General features: G+C 35.7%; 2 protein-coding genes across 2 annotated transcripts; both read right to left on the bottom strand.

Annotated features, from left to right (window-relative positions):
- Positions 1 to 6,710: 6,710 nt before the first annotated feature.
- Positions 6,711 to 7,928, bottom strand: LOC115962006. Its single transcript, XM_031080883.1, has 2 exons — positions 7,740 to 7,928; positions 6,711 to 7,541 (listed from the first exon to the last, which is right to left on the bottom strand). Exons 1-2 carry the CDS (start codon positions 7,926 to 7,928, stop codon positions 6,711 to 6,713), a joined length of 1,020 nt encoding a protein of 339 aa, XP_030936743.1.
- A 5,257-nt stretch (positions 7,929 to 13,185) lies between these two features.
- Positions 13,186 to 14,198, bottom strand: LOC115962005. The gene is made up of 2 exons (XM_031080882.1): positions 13,836 to 14,198; positions 13,186 to 13,731 (listed from the first exon to the last, which is right to left on the bottom strand). The coding sequence occupies exons 1-2, from the start codon at positions 14,196 to 14,198 to the stop codon at positions 13,186 to 13,188; spliced, it is 909 nt and encodes a 302-aa protein (XP_030936742.1).
- Positions 14,199 to 17,659: the final 3,461 nt, after the last annotated feature.

The raw sequence follows: 17,659 nt of genomic DNA, 5'->3' as shown, positions 1-17,659 counted from the left end.
TTTTTTCCCCCTCCTCTCTCATTCTTCTTCAGACATACGGACTGGACCTATCAACCCATCTCTTCTTTCACTCTTTTTTCTTCTTATTGTTGTTGCTTTTCTCTCTTCTGCTCAGCCTCGCCGCGCTACCTAATGTCGATCAGTGTTGCTGTTTTTTTTGCAGTAATTTGATGGGTGGGTTCGGCAGTGGGTGTGTTCAGATGGTGATGGGCAAATCAGTTGGGTTTTGGGTGTGAATTTGGTGGTGGGTGGGCCGGCCTGTGGATGGGTCGACAATGGGTGGGTGGGTGGGTGCGAATTTGGTTGTGTTTTTTTTTTGTTTTTGTTTTTGTTTTTCTGTGGTGGTGTTTTTGGTGGTCTACTGTGGTGGTTTTGGTGTGAGACGGTGGTGGGGTGGGATGTGGGGTGTTGATGGATGTGGGGTGTTCTGGTGTGAGACGGTTTTTGAATGTTATTTTAATATTGGTATATATTATTTTAATGTATAGAATTGAAGAATAGAAGATGTGATATATGGTGAATTATAAAATGGTGTATTAAAATAATAAAGTAGACTTTTGATGTGTCAAAATGACATTTTTTTTTTAAACAGCTAATGGTGATGCTCTAATCAACTACTTAAACATGTTATAAAATTAAGTATACAAGTGAATGTATTTTTGGATTAATATGAACTAGCTTGTAATTTCATGCCTTTGCATGTATACACCTAAAAATATACAATAAGATGTATCATATAATTTATATATATATATATATAATTTAAATACTATTGATAATCATTTTTATATTTTGTTAACCCTTTAAAAAAATTTGTAAGGATATTATTAAGTATAAAATGTAAATTGTCTATGTTTATTTATTTATTATTGTGAAACATTTTTATTTTTATTTTTTATGATTCATTTCTTTTAAACTCTTTAATTTTTTTATTTAATAACTAATTTGAATGAATATTTATGATAGATTCCACTTGCTTTTGTTTTGTCTATCAAGTTGTCCATTTTCACACCATAAAGTCTGGCTTTTTGGTTCTTGTTCTGACCGTGCCGGACAAGTTAAGTTAGTGACATTTCACATTTGTCATTGTTTTTTGGACTTTCAAACCCAACTAAATTTGCTGTTTTTTCACTTGTAGCTATTTTCACGTGGGCTCCATTTGTGCAGACTTCCATGTGCTTGGACAGGAAAATACCCGGAAGCTATCAAAAATAAAAGAAAAAGAAAACACTCACACATATGGAAGAGGAAGACAAGGGCCACTTTCAGAATTGCACTCACTCAAAATATCACAATTTATCAAAATGGAAAAAAAAGGGTGATAAGTTGATGCAAAAAATGGTGAACAAGTTTCTAACCTATCGACCACTTAAATATATTGTAAAATTGAGTATAAAATTGAATTTATACTTATATTTATTTGAATGGATTACTTGTGAATGCTAGTCCCTCTCTAGGTTATTTTTGTTAAATAATACTCTTTAAAAATAAAATGAAGGACAAAGTTTGTTTGTAGCTAATGGCTACAATTTCTACTGAAAAAAAAAAAAAAAAAACATGTTTATATATTTTGGAAATCTATTTGCTGGAGTGTCCATTCTTTATATTCATAACATGTATATTAAATTTCATGTCGATTAAATGTTATTTACTATTCGATTTATAAAATTATTTTTAATGCATAATTTTAGATTACAAAAATTTGAAATTTAAAAATTTAATTGATAATATAGCTATTGATTTTTTTTTCCTCTGAAAATTTTGTAAACATAAAGCATATAAGAAGAAAATGTAATCCAACTACGCATTATTGAAAATTCACATTTAATAAAAAAATAATTAGTGGAGTTAGAGCCTTTGGCAAACTTTGTTCTAAAATAAAAGGAAAATGGTTAGCAAGATAAAACTGTAAAGATGAAATGAATATGTACTTTTCTATTTAATATTTATCAAGTAGCTATCAACTCTGTAACTATAATTTCTTTGATAAAATAATACCCATAAGTGAGGTGATCTAAATAAGATAATACCCCGTAGAAAAGAAAACAAATTGGATTATAGTAAATTGGAAAGCACTGGGAAGAGGAGGGCCCCGGGCATAGGGAATCTAACTTTTTTTTTTCCTAAAAAAAAATTTGTATGAGTGTTCCTTCCTCACGTGGAAGATGGGTCAAAAGTTGATTTTATATGACCCATCAAATTATTTTTTATTAGTGTCGGTGGGCAAGTGGACATCCCACTATAAATTGTCGCATAAAGCCTTCCTTCTTTATTTATTGTCAAACCATCTTTTGTTTTTTTCACGTGGACGTGGGTACCATCTGCGCAAACCTCCCTATGCACAAGAAAACACCAGGAACCTATCCAAAATAAAAGCAAAATGCAATAATGTCACTCAATTATATCACAATACAAAATGCAGACGAAATCTAATACAAAATGCACTCACTCAATATTACAATTTATTAAAATTGAACAATAATGTCACTTTGTAGCCTGGGGATAATTAATTGAGCAATAATATCTTTATTTTTTAAAAAAAATTATTATAAATAATACAAATTTTTTAAAAAAATTTATTAATAAATGTGATAATGAATATGATTAGTACTAGTCCAACAAAATAATAAAAAAATATTTAATTTTTTTTTTTGTGATCGGTAATTTGTAATATTATGCTTCACACTTTTTTCCCTTTTTATGTCACTTTCTTCTTCCACCTGGGCTCCATACGTGCAGACCTCCGTATGCATAAGAAAATACCTATAAGCTATCAAAAAAAAAAAAAAAAGGAAGTTGAAAACACTCAATTTTGTATGAGGAACCACATCCTCATCTTTACATTTTTATAGAGTTTGGAAACTCTAATTCTCTTTCGAGTCGGTTTGGAAGGACTTAGCTTCTTTAATATATGCATTTGTTTACCCAAAAAATAAAAAAATTGCACACTTAATTTCAAGATTTATTAAAATAATTAATGTGAGTTGTAGGAGAAAAAAAAAATGATAAGTTCATATAAAAATTTGTGAACAGAAAGTCTCCACCCTACCATTTATAATCAACTACTTAAACATGTTATAAAATTCAGTATACAATTGAATGTATTCTTGGATTAATATGAATGAATTACTTGTGAATTTTGATCCCTCCATCTTATTTTTCCCATTCAAAATACAAGTTATTTTAGGATGATATAAAATAAAAATAAAATAGATTACCTGTGAATTTTGGTCATTCACATTGTAGCCATAATTTCTTCAATATAAGATTTTACAATTGAATACAAGTTAGTAGTCTGCTTAGTCTCATTGTAAAATTACACGACTATTTTTTATTTTTATTTTTCTATATAAGATAGAACTTCTACTCTAACCTAATCTAGGTATATATATGTGTGAAGCTCCTTCCTGGAGACTTGAACCCTAACCCTTGCCCCCCACACCTCACAAGCACTTATACTTATAGAGTGACTATTGCACCAAGGGTGCGCGGTGGTACACATGACAATTTCTAAAGACAATGGTGATGGCAATTGGGAGTAGATGCAATTAATTATGCTGCAGTGCCAATATGTGAGGTGGTTTTAATACGATAAGTATTGTGTAGAAAAGACAACATATTAAATTATATTAAGGAGAATTGAATTATATTCATTGAAGTAGTTTTCCTATATATTTCCAATAATTGTACCCTCATATATATATATATATATATATATATATGCTGTTGTATCCTCGGCCCTTCCAGTCTAGGTCCTATATTTAAAATATTCGCCTTGTTACTTGTTGATATTGTATTATATTGGTATCCAATGTCCATGACATTGGTAGGAATACATTATCTAGTGTTTCTATTCAAACATTTCTGTCCATGCTCTATGTATCCATTAAGTGCCAATTAAGTTCAAAATGTTGTTATAACACACTAAACTAGTCATTGTGGAGACATTTGAAAAAAAAGTATTTAATTAATCTATGTCAATATTAATTTTTTTCTTAATTACTCTTCCATGTCTTTTACCTGCTTCTCTCTCTCTCTCTCTCTTCATTGCCAAATTGTTTTTCTCATTTCTCCTTTCTCACGTTAAGGTCCAAACAAGTTTTGAAATATTCACATGTGAGTATCGAGTTGGTTAAGTGGTGAAGTTCCACATTGAATAATCATGACAAGAGTGAGTGATTAATATAACATAATTGGACCTAAACTCATTGGCTTAAGCTTTTTGGTTAAATGATGTCATAATATGCTATGTTATCTTACTGATCAATTGGAGTCTCCCCAACAACGAGCAACTGAAGAACCTATTAAACACATTGAAGAATGTTAAGCGTGGGGATTCAAGATGCAACATTAATCAGCACTCACATGCACAAAAAAGGTTTGATGTGGCCCACAAAAGCTATATTCTTACTCTAATTGAGTGATTGCTTTGAAGTTAATAGATTAAAGTTCCATTTTTGTTGGGAAATTGTCTCAACATCCAATTGTGAGTTGGAAAGATAATTGGATTTCTTAGTTAAAGAAGGAAAAATTAAATTGATTATTTTTGGGTTGTCTTGGTGTGGAAAACAAGGTTATTCCTTGAAATGAGATTTTTGCTTGGGAGGTAATGCAAGGGGAGAGACAACAAAATTTGAGTGTTGTTGACAACAAATTTTGTATAGCGCACAAATCAATGAAACTTTGTGAGACTTTAATTAATGTTGCAAAGTGAAGCAAAAAAGAGAGAGAACTCGCAATATGCATAGTAGTGAATAAGGTTTTGTGGTAAGTGCAGTCAAGAAGAAAAATAGTGTGTGAGAGGAAAAAAAAAAACAGTGAGAGTTTTCTTTAGTTGTGAGACATACATATGGTTGATAAATTTCGAATTTTATAATTGATTTTACAATTGTGAATTTTATTTGGAGCATTTCTTGTGGTTTTTTTTCCCTTTAAGGATAAATGGTTTTTTCACGTAAATTCTTGTGTTTGTGTGTGATTGGTATTTTGTCTTGGTAATTTTGGCAATAATATTGAGTAATTGATTAAAATTGTTAATTGATTGTCCTAATTTACACTAGACTAACTTGGAACCCAATCTTTTTTACAAAATAATATACTAAACCTAGAACTAGAAGTCTTCTCTTTATTGAAAAAATGTATGTCATTACTTGAAAGTTTCTAAATGTTGGATAAAGCTGCTTGTTCTTTCTTTTAATGATTTGCTAAATAGCATAATTTTATGAAAAATTTGCTAAATAACACCTGACCGACCAAACTTACTTATTTGACGTCCCACCAGGGCCACCACCAACCCTTCCCCAGTCCCCACCCTTTAAAGAAAAGAAGAAAGTGGGATGAAGGTGGTAATGTGTGAAAGACAATGACAATACAACCATCAAACATATCTTTTTAAAAAATTATAGCATTAAGTGTCTTGTCCGGGTGCTTCTTCTTACTCCTCAAGGCTTAGAGATTGAAAGATTGTTGCATTCTTGCATCCAAATACCCAAAAAAAATTGGTCTTGCTATTTATTTTGTGTGTGTGTGTGTGGAATTGTGGATAATTCAAGAATTTTTGATGATATGAAACAAACCAATACAAAAACACTTAGACTAAGACTTCAGCTATCCCATAACAAGGGCATCTACCCTAACATGACTCCCTATTCAAGATAAAAACAGTGTTGACTGTTGACATTATTCCAACCCAGTTCTACACAGTCTAACACAAAGACACAAGTCTTCAAACTTAACTACGACATCAGACTGAATTTGCTGCTAATCAAACTCAATATATTGTTTTTGCTAACAAACCAATCACAAACCCAAAAACTAGCACACTTTTAAGCAGAAGTAATGAAGGATGGAATGAGATATACCCCTGTTAGAATGGAGAACTTGTTTAGGATAGAGTTGCAGCCACTTCATTTAAACATCATTCTAAACTTGACATCTTTTCTCACACTCTTCACTATACTTTCCTCTGTTTTGAGTTACACAGAGACCATATTGATAGACAGTAGCCCAAATAACTCTGCATAAGGAACTTCTGAGGCTCATTCATTTGATACAAGCAAACCCACATGGGTGCTTATTTGGCCCAAGCAAATGGCCATTGCCAATAATAGGCATTTCTGAGATTACCAGAAATATTAGCAGTACAACATTTAATCATATTTCATACTGACACACCTACCCAAGTATCCTATGCATTTTCTGCCCACTTGGCTGAAATTTCATCAGCAAATGTTACAAAACCAAAGCCGTCAGACAAGTTTTTCTTTCATCCTGAAGCGAAGTGCATCATGATATTAGTTTTCCAAGAAGCCAACAACATATGGGCAAAACCCAAAAAGGACGTGATAAATGCTAGTGTATAACAACTATATACAGCATATGCAATTACAGTATAAAATAGATTTCCATGATGTGCAAATAGCATTGTTAAACAACCATGCAAAACATAGTAATTGCCTATGTAGAACAAGGTCAGGAAGTAGCACCAATTCCCAACTATTGAAATTGGTTACACTACTCTTTGTTTCATAGTAAAATACAGAATTCTAGTTATAATATGTGGCCTGCAATACATGTAAAACAAGAATTCTTAATTGAAATATTAAAAGTAAGCAAGAGTGACAGTTTTATGCTATTTAATTTATGAATTGCTTTTTTTTTTTTCTTTTTTTTAAGAATCAAATTGAATAAACTATTATTAATATGTAAAGTTAGCCAGCTTCGGTTAAAAGTACAGGTAAAATGTGGGAGGGAACCTCCTCCATCCAAACCACTAAATCGCTAACATGTCTAGCAAGTCTATGAGTTACAGAATTCCTTTTTCTTTTAACATGAGTAATTCTAAAATTGAGAAAAGAGTCTACATGTAATCTAATCTCCTCAATGAGATTACCATAGGAAGCTAGGGACTGCTCCTCCGCTTGAATTGCTCTAGTGATGATTTCTGAATCTCCCTTTAGTACTATCGAGCTAAGATTGAGATCTGTTGCAAGCATGATGGCTCTTCTTACAGCTGCTGCCTCCATGTCTGCTACCGTCTGAGGAAGAGGAATGTTCTCTGCTAGTGAGGCAAGCACACCACCCACACTGTCAAGGATCACAGCCCCTAAACCTGCACTGTTTGAATCCTGGAACACTGCGCCATTGTAATTAATCTTCAGGAAGGGAGCTCGTGGAGGAGACCAGGTCACTGCTGTGTGGAGATTGGCCGACTCAGTCGCTGGCTTCATTGGTTGCACCAGGTTGTAATCTTGCAACTGCTGTCGAGCACAGGCAACTATCTGACCGAGTGAAGTGGCTGAATTACCAACTTTGATCTGGTTTCTCCGATGCCACAAAAGCCAAATGATCATGGCGAACAAATCCAGGTCGAGCCCGACCTCTTCAACATGTAGTATGAGCTTTTGGAAGTCATCCCAACGGACAGTGTTCCTGAAACTCCAACCCGTATCAGCTTCCCAAACCTCGTTCAAACACGGACACAGCCACAAGGCATGAACTATGTCCTCTGAATGTGACTTGCAATGATCACAAATTTCTTCCTGTAGCACTTGCCGTTTGACTAAGTTAGTTTTAACAGGGATGGCATTTTTTGCAGCCCTCTACATAAAGTTTCGGACTTTTGGTGGTACCGAGAGACTCCAAATGGTCTTCCATAGCTTCTGTGATGGGGCAGGATTATTGGTATCAGGGTCCAAATTTTCCTTCTCCTTTTATAGTAGATTATATCCTGATTTAACCGTGTAGGTTCCAGATTGTGTATGAGGCCATATCATTTTATCTCTAGCTGAAACATCACCAAGTGAAATGCCCCGAATTAGCTGAACCTCTTCAGGCTTGAACAAAGCTTGCAGCAAGTCCACATCCCAGTTTCGCGTTTGAGCATTGATCAAGGAGTTAACCCTCACTTTTGGAAATTCAATCCCCATTGGATTACTGACCCTTGGTGTAGAAATAGAGGGCAGCCAAGCATCACTCCAAATGCTGATATCCTTCCCATTACCCACTCTCCATCACCCTCCTTTTTTCAAAACCTCCCTACCCTTCAATATGCTATGCCAAGCATATGATCCTTTGGCCGAATCTGGGGCCTCCAAGATAGAACAATTTGGGAAGAACTTTGCTTTGAAAACCCGATAGAAGAGTAATTTTCATTGTGAAGGAGCTGCCAAGCTTGTTTAGCTAGGAGAGAGTCGTTAAACAAGGCCAAGTCTTTGAAACTAGGCTTGTTCAAGGATATATCGGCACCGACAAAACTGGTCTGACCGCACCGCCCCGCCCCGCTCAGAGTTCCACCGAAGGTTTCCAGCACGGTGATCGGCGGTAGATCTTCAATGCTGATGTCGGACTGGTGCGGCCATCGGCACTGAGATGTGCACACTGACGAAGACCGAACCGACCCGAGCATGTTTTATATATATATATATATATGTTAATATGTATAAGAAGAACTGAGGAAGAAGAGGCCTAACATTCTAAGAACTAGAAGAGGACTAACGTTCATCCATGAACAGGGTCGTTCTTATCAAAATTTTTTTTTTGAATTCTTATCCATGAATGTACAGGCCTAACGTCCTTATCAAAAAGAAATTTTAAATTAAAAAGTAAGTTAACTTGTGTGAGGCTGTGAGCTACTTTTCTTAGTTCAAAACGTGTGTAAGGAGGAATAATTTGAGTGGTCTTGTCTAAGTCTGTGTCTCCCAGTCCCAGTTGCATTTTTTGAAAAAAAAATATTAAAAAAATAAAAAAGATGTTGTATGGCCGTATGGGTTAGTGGGTTACTTGCATTTAAAAAAAAAAAAAAGTTAGTCATTCTCTTGCCACTTGCATTTTTTGAAAAAATAAAAATAAAAAATAAAAAATGTGCCTGACAGTGTTTGAGTCAGTTACTGTGCAATTTTTTTTTTTCTCTTTTGATCTCAGCCACATAAGTATTTTCTCTTGAGTTGTTTCCTACTGAGCTACTCTCATTAGTCATTTCTCCTCTTTCCTCTCATATATCCTTTTCATTCTTTAGACTTCTACACTTTAAGTCATTGTATAAGGTTTTTTTTCTTGTTTTCTCACGGCCGCACACCGTACCCAGTTGTCTAACACTCTAACTTGTCTCTCTCTCTTTTTTAGACTTTTGCTCTTAGTCTCTAAGACTCCACTCCCTCCATCACTCAGCTCAGTCAGACTCAAATAGATGGTTTGTAATGGGTTTTAATATTTGGATTTGTGATGGGTTTTGAATCTTTTGATATTTAGATTTGATCTAAGTTTTGATTTGTGGTTTGAATCCTTGAGTTTTCTGGGTTTAATTTTGTATTTAGAATTTAGATATCTCTTCCTCTCTGTGATGTGATAGATAGGTGGACACCAACCACTGCACCGACTGGAACCGCCACCGAGGTTGCCGGAGAACCGTTCCTTAGGCACGGAGGTGGCTTGGGTTTTTAGGAAACCGAAGATTCCGGTGCGGTGCAAAAACGGCCACAAAAACCGGCCGCACTGCACCGTGTACAACCCTATTTGAAACCCATGCCCCCCTCCCTTTTCGGTTTACACATAGTGCTCCACTTTACCCAATGGATCTTACGTCTATCTCCTCTTTGGCCCTACCAAAATTTTCTAATAAGACCCTCTATTTCATCACATAATCCCACCAGAAGTTTGAAGCAAGTCATAGTGTAGGTGGGAATGGCTTGAACAACGGTTTTAATGAGGACTTCCCTCCCGACTTGAGAGAGCAATTTTTTCCCCCACCCTTGGAGCTTTTTCCATACTCTCTCCTTGATATATTCAAAACTTGCTTTCTTCCTTCTCCCAATCAAAGAGGGCAACCCCAAATACTTTTCATAGCTTCAAATTTTCGGAACTCCTAGGCCATTCTTGATGTATTGCTTTCTCTCCAGAGTGGTGGACTTGCTAAAGAAAATGGTGGTTTTGCTTTTATTTATGTGCTGCCCTGAGTATTTGCTATAGGTATCCAAAAGTTCCAAGACTTCGTCACATTCTTGAGGAGTAGATTTGCAAAATAACAAGCTATCATCTGCAAAGAAAATATGGGTTAGTTTGGGGCCATTTTTGCAAAGTGAGTAGCCATGTAGTTCTCCTTGGCTAACTGCTTGTGAAATGAGACCATGCAGTCCCTCAGTGCACAACAAGAATAGGAAAGGAGAGAGGGGATCTCCTTGCCTAATTCCTTGGGTTGGCTTGATCATGCCTTTGGGCTCACCATTCACCAATACGGAATAGTATACTGTTTTTACACCCACCATCATCAACTAGATCCACCTTTCTATAAAACCCATCCGCCTCATAACTGCTTCCAAGAAATACCATTCCACTTTGTCATACGCCTTACTCATGTCTAACTTAACCGCCATATATCCCTCCTTTTTAGATTTGTGATTCTACATGCTATGTAGACTCTCAAAAGCAACCAAAACATTATCAGAGATAAGACGACTCTTTGTAAAGTCACTTTGATGTTCCATTATGAGAGTAGGTAAAACTTTCTTCAACCTATTAGCCAGTACTTTAGAAAAAATCTTATACAGTACGTTGCAAAGGCTTATAGGTCTAAATTCAGAAACTAACTCTGGGTTTTTTACTTTGGGGATTAGGGAGATAAAAGTATGGTTCAAATGACACGAGAACATGGCTGTATTAAGGAATTGTAAGACAGTGGTTGTTACCTCATCACCAACCAGTGGCCAAAAGTGTTGGAAAAAGATTGGGGGCATTCCATCCGAGCCCGGTGCCTTGAGAGGGGCCATCTGCTTCACTGCTTCATGTACTTCCCAAGCCTTGAAATTAGTTGATAGCTTCTCATTCATTTGTGCACTAACCTGAGTTTCAATGGTCAGCAAAACTTCTTTAGGAAACATGGGATTAGCTGAGGTGAAAAGTTCTTTGTAATATTGGATAATGATGTCTGCCACTTCCTCATTGTTTACACTCCATTGCCCATTTGGATTTCTAAGCTTGTGAATGTAATTTTTTCGGTACCTGTTGGTTGCTTTACTGTGAAAAAACCGTGTGTTACGGTCTCCTTGTATTGCCCATTGAGTTTTGGAACATTGCAGCCACATTCGGTTCTCTCTATCCAAGAGAATTTCAATTTCACTCTTCAATTCCCTCACCCGAGTGTCCAGCCCCAACTCCATTGCAATCCTTTCGGCCTCAGCTAGTTGTCTTCTCTTTTTTTCCAATTCATTCCTCACATTACTGAACTTCTCACGGCTCCACTTTGTGAGTTCGACACCACACTTCTCAATTTTCCCAAGGATCCGATTGTTGGAAAAATTAGATTCACTAGATAGCCACATGGCTTCAACAGTATTAGAGCAACCTTTGTCGGACAACCACATCTCCTCAAATCTGAAAATTTTCTTCTTACGAGCCACCTCCAAATCTGTGAGAGTGATTAAGAGAGGGCGGTGATCAGATGAATCTGAGTGAAGGTGATGAACTCGTGCCCCTACAAATCTTGTGAGCCACTCATAATTGGCTAACCCCCGATCAAGTCTTTCCCACACCGAATGTCCCGTTGCATAATGCTTGCTCCATGTAAATTGAGGTCCTACAAAGCCAAGATCAAGAAACCCACATTTGTCAACAACATCTTGGAAAAGCTGCATTTGGGATTGTGATCTCATGCTTCCTCCATGCTTTTCATTGCTCCTCAAAATCTCGTTAAAATCTCCTACACAAAGCCAAGGGAGGTTAAAATGGGAATTTAAGGCTGTGTTTGTTTTGGGTGTAAATGATTTTCAGAAATGCTTTTCCGGAAAAGTGGATGTTTGGCTGTTACTGAAAATTCGGTCAAACTAAAAATGTTTTCAGTTTGACCATAAAATAAGGCTGAAAGGGCGGAAAATAATTTCCGTTCTCATTTTCACTTCAAATCACTTTCGCCCCAGGAAAATAGAAGAGAGAGAGAGAGACATCAAGGAAGAGAGACATCAAGGAAGAGAGATTGCACCAGCACCCCAGCACCGGCGAAGGCGAGATCGATCCACATCCAAGAGCTCCAATGAACCCAGAAAACCCAAGACCGAGCTTGTTCGTCGAGCAATGCCCAAAGAGAGAGAGAGAGCGAGAGAAGGAAGGACTCAGATGCGCAAACACAAAGAGAGAGAGAGAGAGATTGCGGCGTAGAACCCATTCCTCAGATTGCGTACCCAGAAATCGTCAAACCCATTCGTCACCGATCGTCGCGAACCCAGAAATCGTCACACCATTCGTCAAACCCGAGATCGTCCCTCCGAATCGCCGATCTGCTTGCTCTGGGTTAATCTTCCTCTGGGTCGATCTTCCTCTGGGTCGATCTCGTTGCCAATCCGCTTGCTCTCTTTGATCTCTAATTTTCTTCTTGTTGTGGTGGTGGCATGGGTGGTTCTTGTTTTGTTGTTCTCCGATTTTGGGTTGTTCTTTGATTTGATGATTTTTTTTTTGTTGGGTATTGAGAATTTGGGTTTTGTTGGATTTGATGATATATTTGTTTGGAAGCTGAGAAAATGTGAGAAACATGATAAAAATGAGTTTTCTAGAGCATTTTCAAGAATACAACCAAACACCAGAAAATATTTTCCAAATTTTTTTTGGAATGCAACCAAGCACTTGAAAATATTTTCATTTCATGAAAATAGCATTTCCGGAAAATATTTATTTTCCAGAAAATATTTTACGGGAACCAAACACAGCCTAAATGTCTTAACTTCACCCAAGCTTCATGCCTTAAATGTGTTACCGGTTCCCCATAAAAACCCGTAAATCTCCATGCATCCTCCTTTCCTTTGTTAATAATTGAATCAATATGGTTTTTGGAGAAATTTTCCACTGTAACATCAATAGAATTTTTCCAAAACAACACTAAACCTCCTCCCCTATTTCCTCGGGGAACAACAAACACTTGATCAAATTCCAATTTCCGTTTAATATCTTTTAGCCTTGCTTCATCTGACCATGTCTCAGCTAAAAACATGACAGAAGGATCCTTTGCCCGAACAAAAACACCAAGCTCCTTCTTTGTATGTAGGTTCCCAAGCCCACGGCAGTTCCACACTAGGCAACTCATTGCTCCTAGCGGGGCTGAGCATCAACCTCCACCATTTGAATAGAAAATTAAGCATCATTCTTCAAAACCTGTTTCTTGCTGCAAGGTAAATCGGAATGATCATCAATTGTTGAGAAGTTTCATTTGCATGGACCTGAGAACTCTGCCTGAGTTGTTTGCTTTGTCACTTTGCCTCTGTCCAACCTAGTCCATGTGCTTGTTTTTTTTGTTACCCTAGCCACTTCATGCTCCTCACATGACTTAGGGTTTGGGGTGAATGCATTGGCATTAGGGTTTGTATGAGCTGCCTCCCTTTCTTGATTGCTATTGGTGGAATTAATCGGATCATTAATTGGATTAATTCCATTTTGTGCCGTTGGGAGTAATGACCTCTTATCATTAGATTTTTCGGGATCATTAATCCCTATTATTTCTGCATTTAATTGGTCTGGGTTTTGTGGGGAATTAATGGGGTCTTGAAATTTAATTCCCCTATAACCATTTTCTGAATAATGAGGAGCATTTATGTTAACAGTTTTCCCCCTTAATTGAGCATTTACTTCCCTATCCACTGATTCCAGATTTTTCACCACCATGGGCTCCTCCCTAACACGTGGGTCAGCATTGGTTTCGCCGCCTTCCTTTGGTCTGGCTTCTATTGGTTGCGATTTAGGGGCTGTGCATTTCTGACTATAAAATCTCGGGATGGCCAGCACACTTCATTTTGACGGGAAAAATGGTGGAGCATGTAGTGATGGCCCAAATTGTTTTTGTGTTTCTGCTAAACTACCTTCGCTATCCAACCAAATTCACAAGCACAATCTGAATGATTCATTCTACCACACCAATAGCAAATATTGGGAAGGCGCTCATATTTGAAAGTTACCCAGGATTTTTTGCCATTCTCCATAGACACCACTCTACCATGACAAAGGGGTAAGGATATGTCCATCTCCACTTGAATCCTCATAAAATTACCCCCCTTCGTTTCAGCTGGATCGTTAGAGTGAATCACTTGTCCAACAACTTCACAGATTTTCTCTGCTGCCTTAACATTCATGAACTTGTAGGGGAGTCCATGGACCTGAACCCAAAAACAGTTCTTCTCAAATTTTAGTTCTTCCAAGGCAATGTTCTTGTCGTATTTCTGCATCATTACCAAGTGCTTATAAAAGCACCATGGTTCGGTATTGAGGACCTTCTCTACTTCAGTAGCACATGATCTCCCAAGTTTTTAATCTTGAATCCACTTCTTGAACGCCACAATGGAGTGAACATTTTTGCAATGGCCTCAATGTTAAGAGCCCTTTTTCTGAGAAACTTAGCTGCGATAATATGTTCTTTTGAGATGAATTCCTCTTCTAATTGACATCCTGGTCCTTCTCTCTCCGACAATGATAATTTCATCCAACTCTGTGATAATTCCTCCATTATCTAAAATTGTTCTAGGCAGTAGAAAAATTAAAGAAAGAAAAAAGTGTTTCCCTATTCCCATGAAGAAAACCCAACTAGCCACCAAACTAACATTGTTAGTACGTGGAGAACAAAGAGCCTTCGTAGAAGGTACGGCTATTCTACTGCCTAAGAAGAGTGTGGGGAACTTTCTTAGTTGCAAAGAAACTTCTATTTCTACTTAATTTATGAATTACTTGAGAAGGAATAATGGAGACCTGTAATTTGCTTTTATTAAAAAAATGTTACAATATAATTGGCACCTTAGACTTTAAAACATTAAATTCATCTAGCATTTTAGCAGCCTTGTGAAGAACCAAATGCAAGTTGTATTAAAACTAGTTGTATATTCAACAAGAAGCACATTCAAGCCCACAACTGTCAGTATTTATAGCCTATCCATAGCCATGGTTTTAAAACCTGGACTGTTTAATGAACTATAAAAGGAAGAGGTTCAAGGTTTTTGAGGTTCGACCAAGGTTCGATCGAGGGCAGACAGTTATGATATCATAATTAGTTTAATAATTAATTAATATGAGATTAAATAAAATAATTATGAAAATGTTAACAATCTTAACAAAAACAATATTTAAAGATGTTAAGAGTATATCTTGATTAAAGATTAGATGATATTTCTCATAATTTACTACAAAGATTAAATAAATATCCTCTAATTATTTAAAATATTCAATTAAATTTTTAATATACTAATATAATTAGCCAAAACTAATGCATTTAAAGTTTATTTCATTCATTTGTACCACACATAGTTGAAACGATAGGTAATGAAAAAATTTTATTAATAAAAACCTAGCGAACCCGAGTACATTACATCGTATTATATTTATATACATTCAAAGGCCTTAAAAAAAGGATTAATTTCCCAACAACAAATGTCTTAGGGAAATTAATCCAAATGAACAAGAAGGTAAAAATGCAAACCTATATTAATCTAAAAAAATGCAAACCAAAGGTGGGTTTACATACAAAATATTATGTTGTATGTGGTTCTTCCGCTATCTTTGTGGAAATCCAGAATTACCATGTTTTAACACGTGGAAGAATCCTGATGTTAATTCATATAGAAAGTGAATCACATACATTTATTTGACCATTATTCCCAGCGGTGATATTTGAGATCGTCCAACAAGCTTTTTTTTTTTTTTTTGGTGTGATTTTGTGTAAGAAGTTGATAGAAAAGAAGTTGTCAATTACAAACTGGAAAATACATAGCAAAGTTTCTTTGTTGCCATGTATAGGGAAGAAACACAGCACTTTCAGTCAAAATGTATACGTGAGAGAGAGAGAGAGAGAGAGAGAGAGAGAGAGAGAGAGAGAGAGAGGGCAATATGGCTTGTTTATTAATTAATATGGTCTTCTAATACATGCTTATCAAAGAAAAAAAGTTATTTTCTTGCTTATCCTAGTTCAACAACAAGAATCTAAACGGCATGTATAGGCAACAGAGCAAGTCTCCACCATTATTACAGATCACATATTCAAAGTAATACTAAAAAGAGGAGACACAATTATGTAGAGAAAAGGGCCAAAAATAGAAGTTACAATTCAAGAAGTGAGGTAAATAACATTGTATACAAACAAGAAAGTCATAATTTCAAGAAACTATTTTAAGAATTGTTGGCATTTGTCCTGATGAGAGAGTCCAAGAATTTCTTCACCAAAAAGACAACTCAAATAGACTTGGTCATTGGGAACCTTCACCAACCATAAGTGAAGCCAATAGCAATTCATCTGGCCCCATAAAAGAAATGTGGGAAAAGAGAATGTAATGATGATGATAAACTTCTGCAATAAACTGCAAACTTGTTCTAACAATTGACACAATAAGCTATAATAAAAAAGGCTACTCTTTTCTAGTTTACAGGTGCTATGCATATGGGAGGAGAATCAGCAGAAACTGTTAAAGGCCCGTTTGGAAACAACTTATTTGGTTGAAACTAAAAACTTTTTGTTGAAAGTACTGTAGAAAAAGCTAAAAGCTAGCTGAATAGTATAGTGGAACTTATAAATAATACCAAAAAGTGCAATGGGATCTATGAATAGTAGCAGAAGTAAGCAAAAAACTTTAATAAGCTGTGGGTTTCAACACTTCCCAAACATACTCTAAAGAGCCTAAAGTATCCGTATGTTCATCATTTGCAGGGACAGCTTAATAGATAAAGAAAGTGAGTAGTTGCAGCACTACTCTAAAAAATCATATTATATTTTACCAAGATAGAGAGAGGGAAACAAGGCAAGCAACTTCCAGAAGGAAGTTCAGAAAAATCTACTATAGAATTATAAGAGGTTAATAGAAAGAAAGTTAAGAAACTCGTATCAAATCCTATCCAAAGCTTAGAAAAAGAAAAAGAAATAATAAACACTAAATAGCTCTTGACACATAAATTCTGGATTTCCATAAAGAAAACATAGAAGATGTCCACATTTGATTAGAGTGGATATTATTTTTCTTACATGATTTGTAAACTATCTTGCAGATTTTATTAAGTCACATATAAATAAATATGGAATCTGTGAACTATTAGAAAAGAAGATATGAGGGTTTTGTCCACAGACTACCAGACCTTACTGTCTTCCTTGAGACTTCTTTCAAAATTTTCATTCCATTATTTTTTTATTCAATTTTAAATTAAAAAAGCAAAAAAAATTGAAAGGAATGAATGTAAAGAGTACCCAGTTGGGCACTTCACAATTCCCATTATTTCATTAGTATTTATTAAAGGCAGAGAGAGAGAGGGAGAGAGAGAGAGAGAGAGAGAGAGAGATGAGAGACTCATGACACTTCTGAAAAAATTACAAATGAACAACTAGTCAAGCCATTCTATATGCCATATCTTGCCACAAGTATTTTCCAACCAGTAACAACAATAACACAAGAATTCTTATAATTCATAAAATGCAATAGAAGAATATTTAATGGAACAATAAGTTAATAGTCTTTTGTACATTGTAAGCATATACTTTCATAGATCACTGTAAATGTAAAAAAAAATTTCCCATTGCTATCAAGATTTGAATTACAGGTTTCTCTATTTAGAATTCAATCCCCATTTAATTTCCAACATTGAAGAGCCATTGTGATTATATAGCCTTGGATTTAACAGTTTTAACTTGAAAATGCATGATTTTGTACACAATACA

This window comes from Quercus lobata, chromosome 9, assembly GCF_001633185.2.
Source record: "Quercus lobata isolate SW786 chromosome 9, ValleyOak3.0 Primary Assembly, whole genome shotgun sequence".
In the NCBI taxonomy this organism is placed as follows: Eukaryota; Viridiplantae; Streptophyta; class Magnoliopsida; order Fagales; family Fagaceae; genus Quercus; species Quercus lobata.
The sequence above is the reverse complement of the archived record's forward strand: the minus strand, read 5'-3'. Positions and strand labels throughout refer to the sequence as shown.

What these genes read in the sequence shown, in the direction of transcription:
- LOC115962006 (XM_031080883.1), bottom strand. Translation starts at nt 7,928, where the DNA reads ATGGGGATTGAATTTCCAAAAGTGAGGGTTAACTCCTTGATCAATGCT. An exon ending in CACAATCTGGAACCTACACG is followed by an intron (nt 7,542 to 7,739) that starts GTTAAATCAGGA and finishes CAAGTGCTACAG; the next exon opens with GAAGAAATTTGTGATCATTG.
- LOC115962005 (XM_031080882.1), bottom strand. Translation starts at nt 14,198, where the DNA reads ATGCAGAAATACGACAAGAACATTGCCTTGGAAGAACTAAAATTTGAG. An exon ending in AATTTGGTTGGATAGCGAAG is followed by an intron (nt 13,732 to 13,835) that starts GTAGTTTAGCAG and finishes TTTTATAGTCAG; the next exon opens with AAATGCACAGCCCCTAAATC.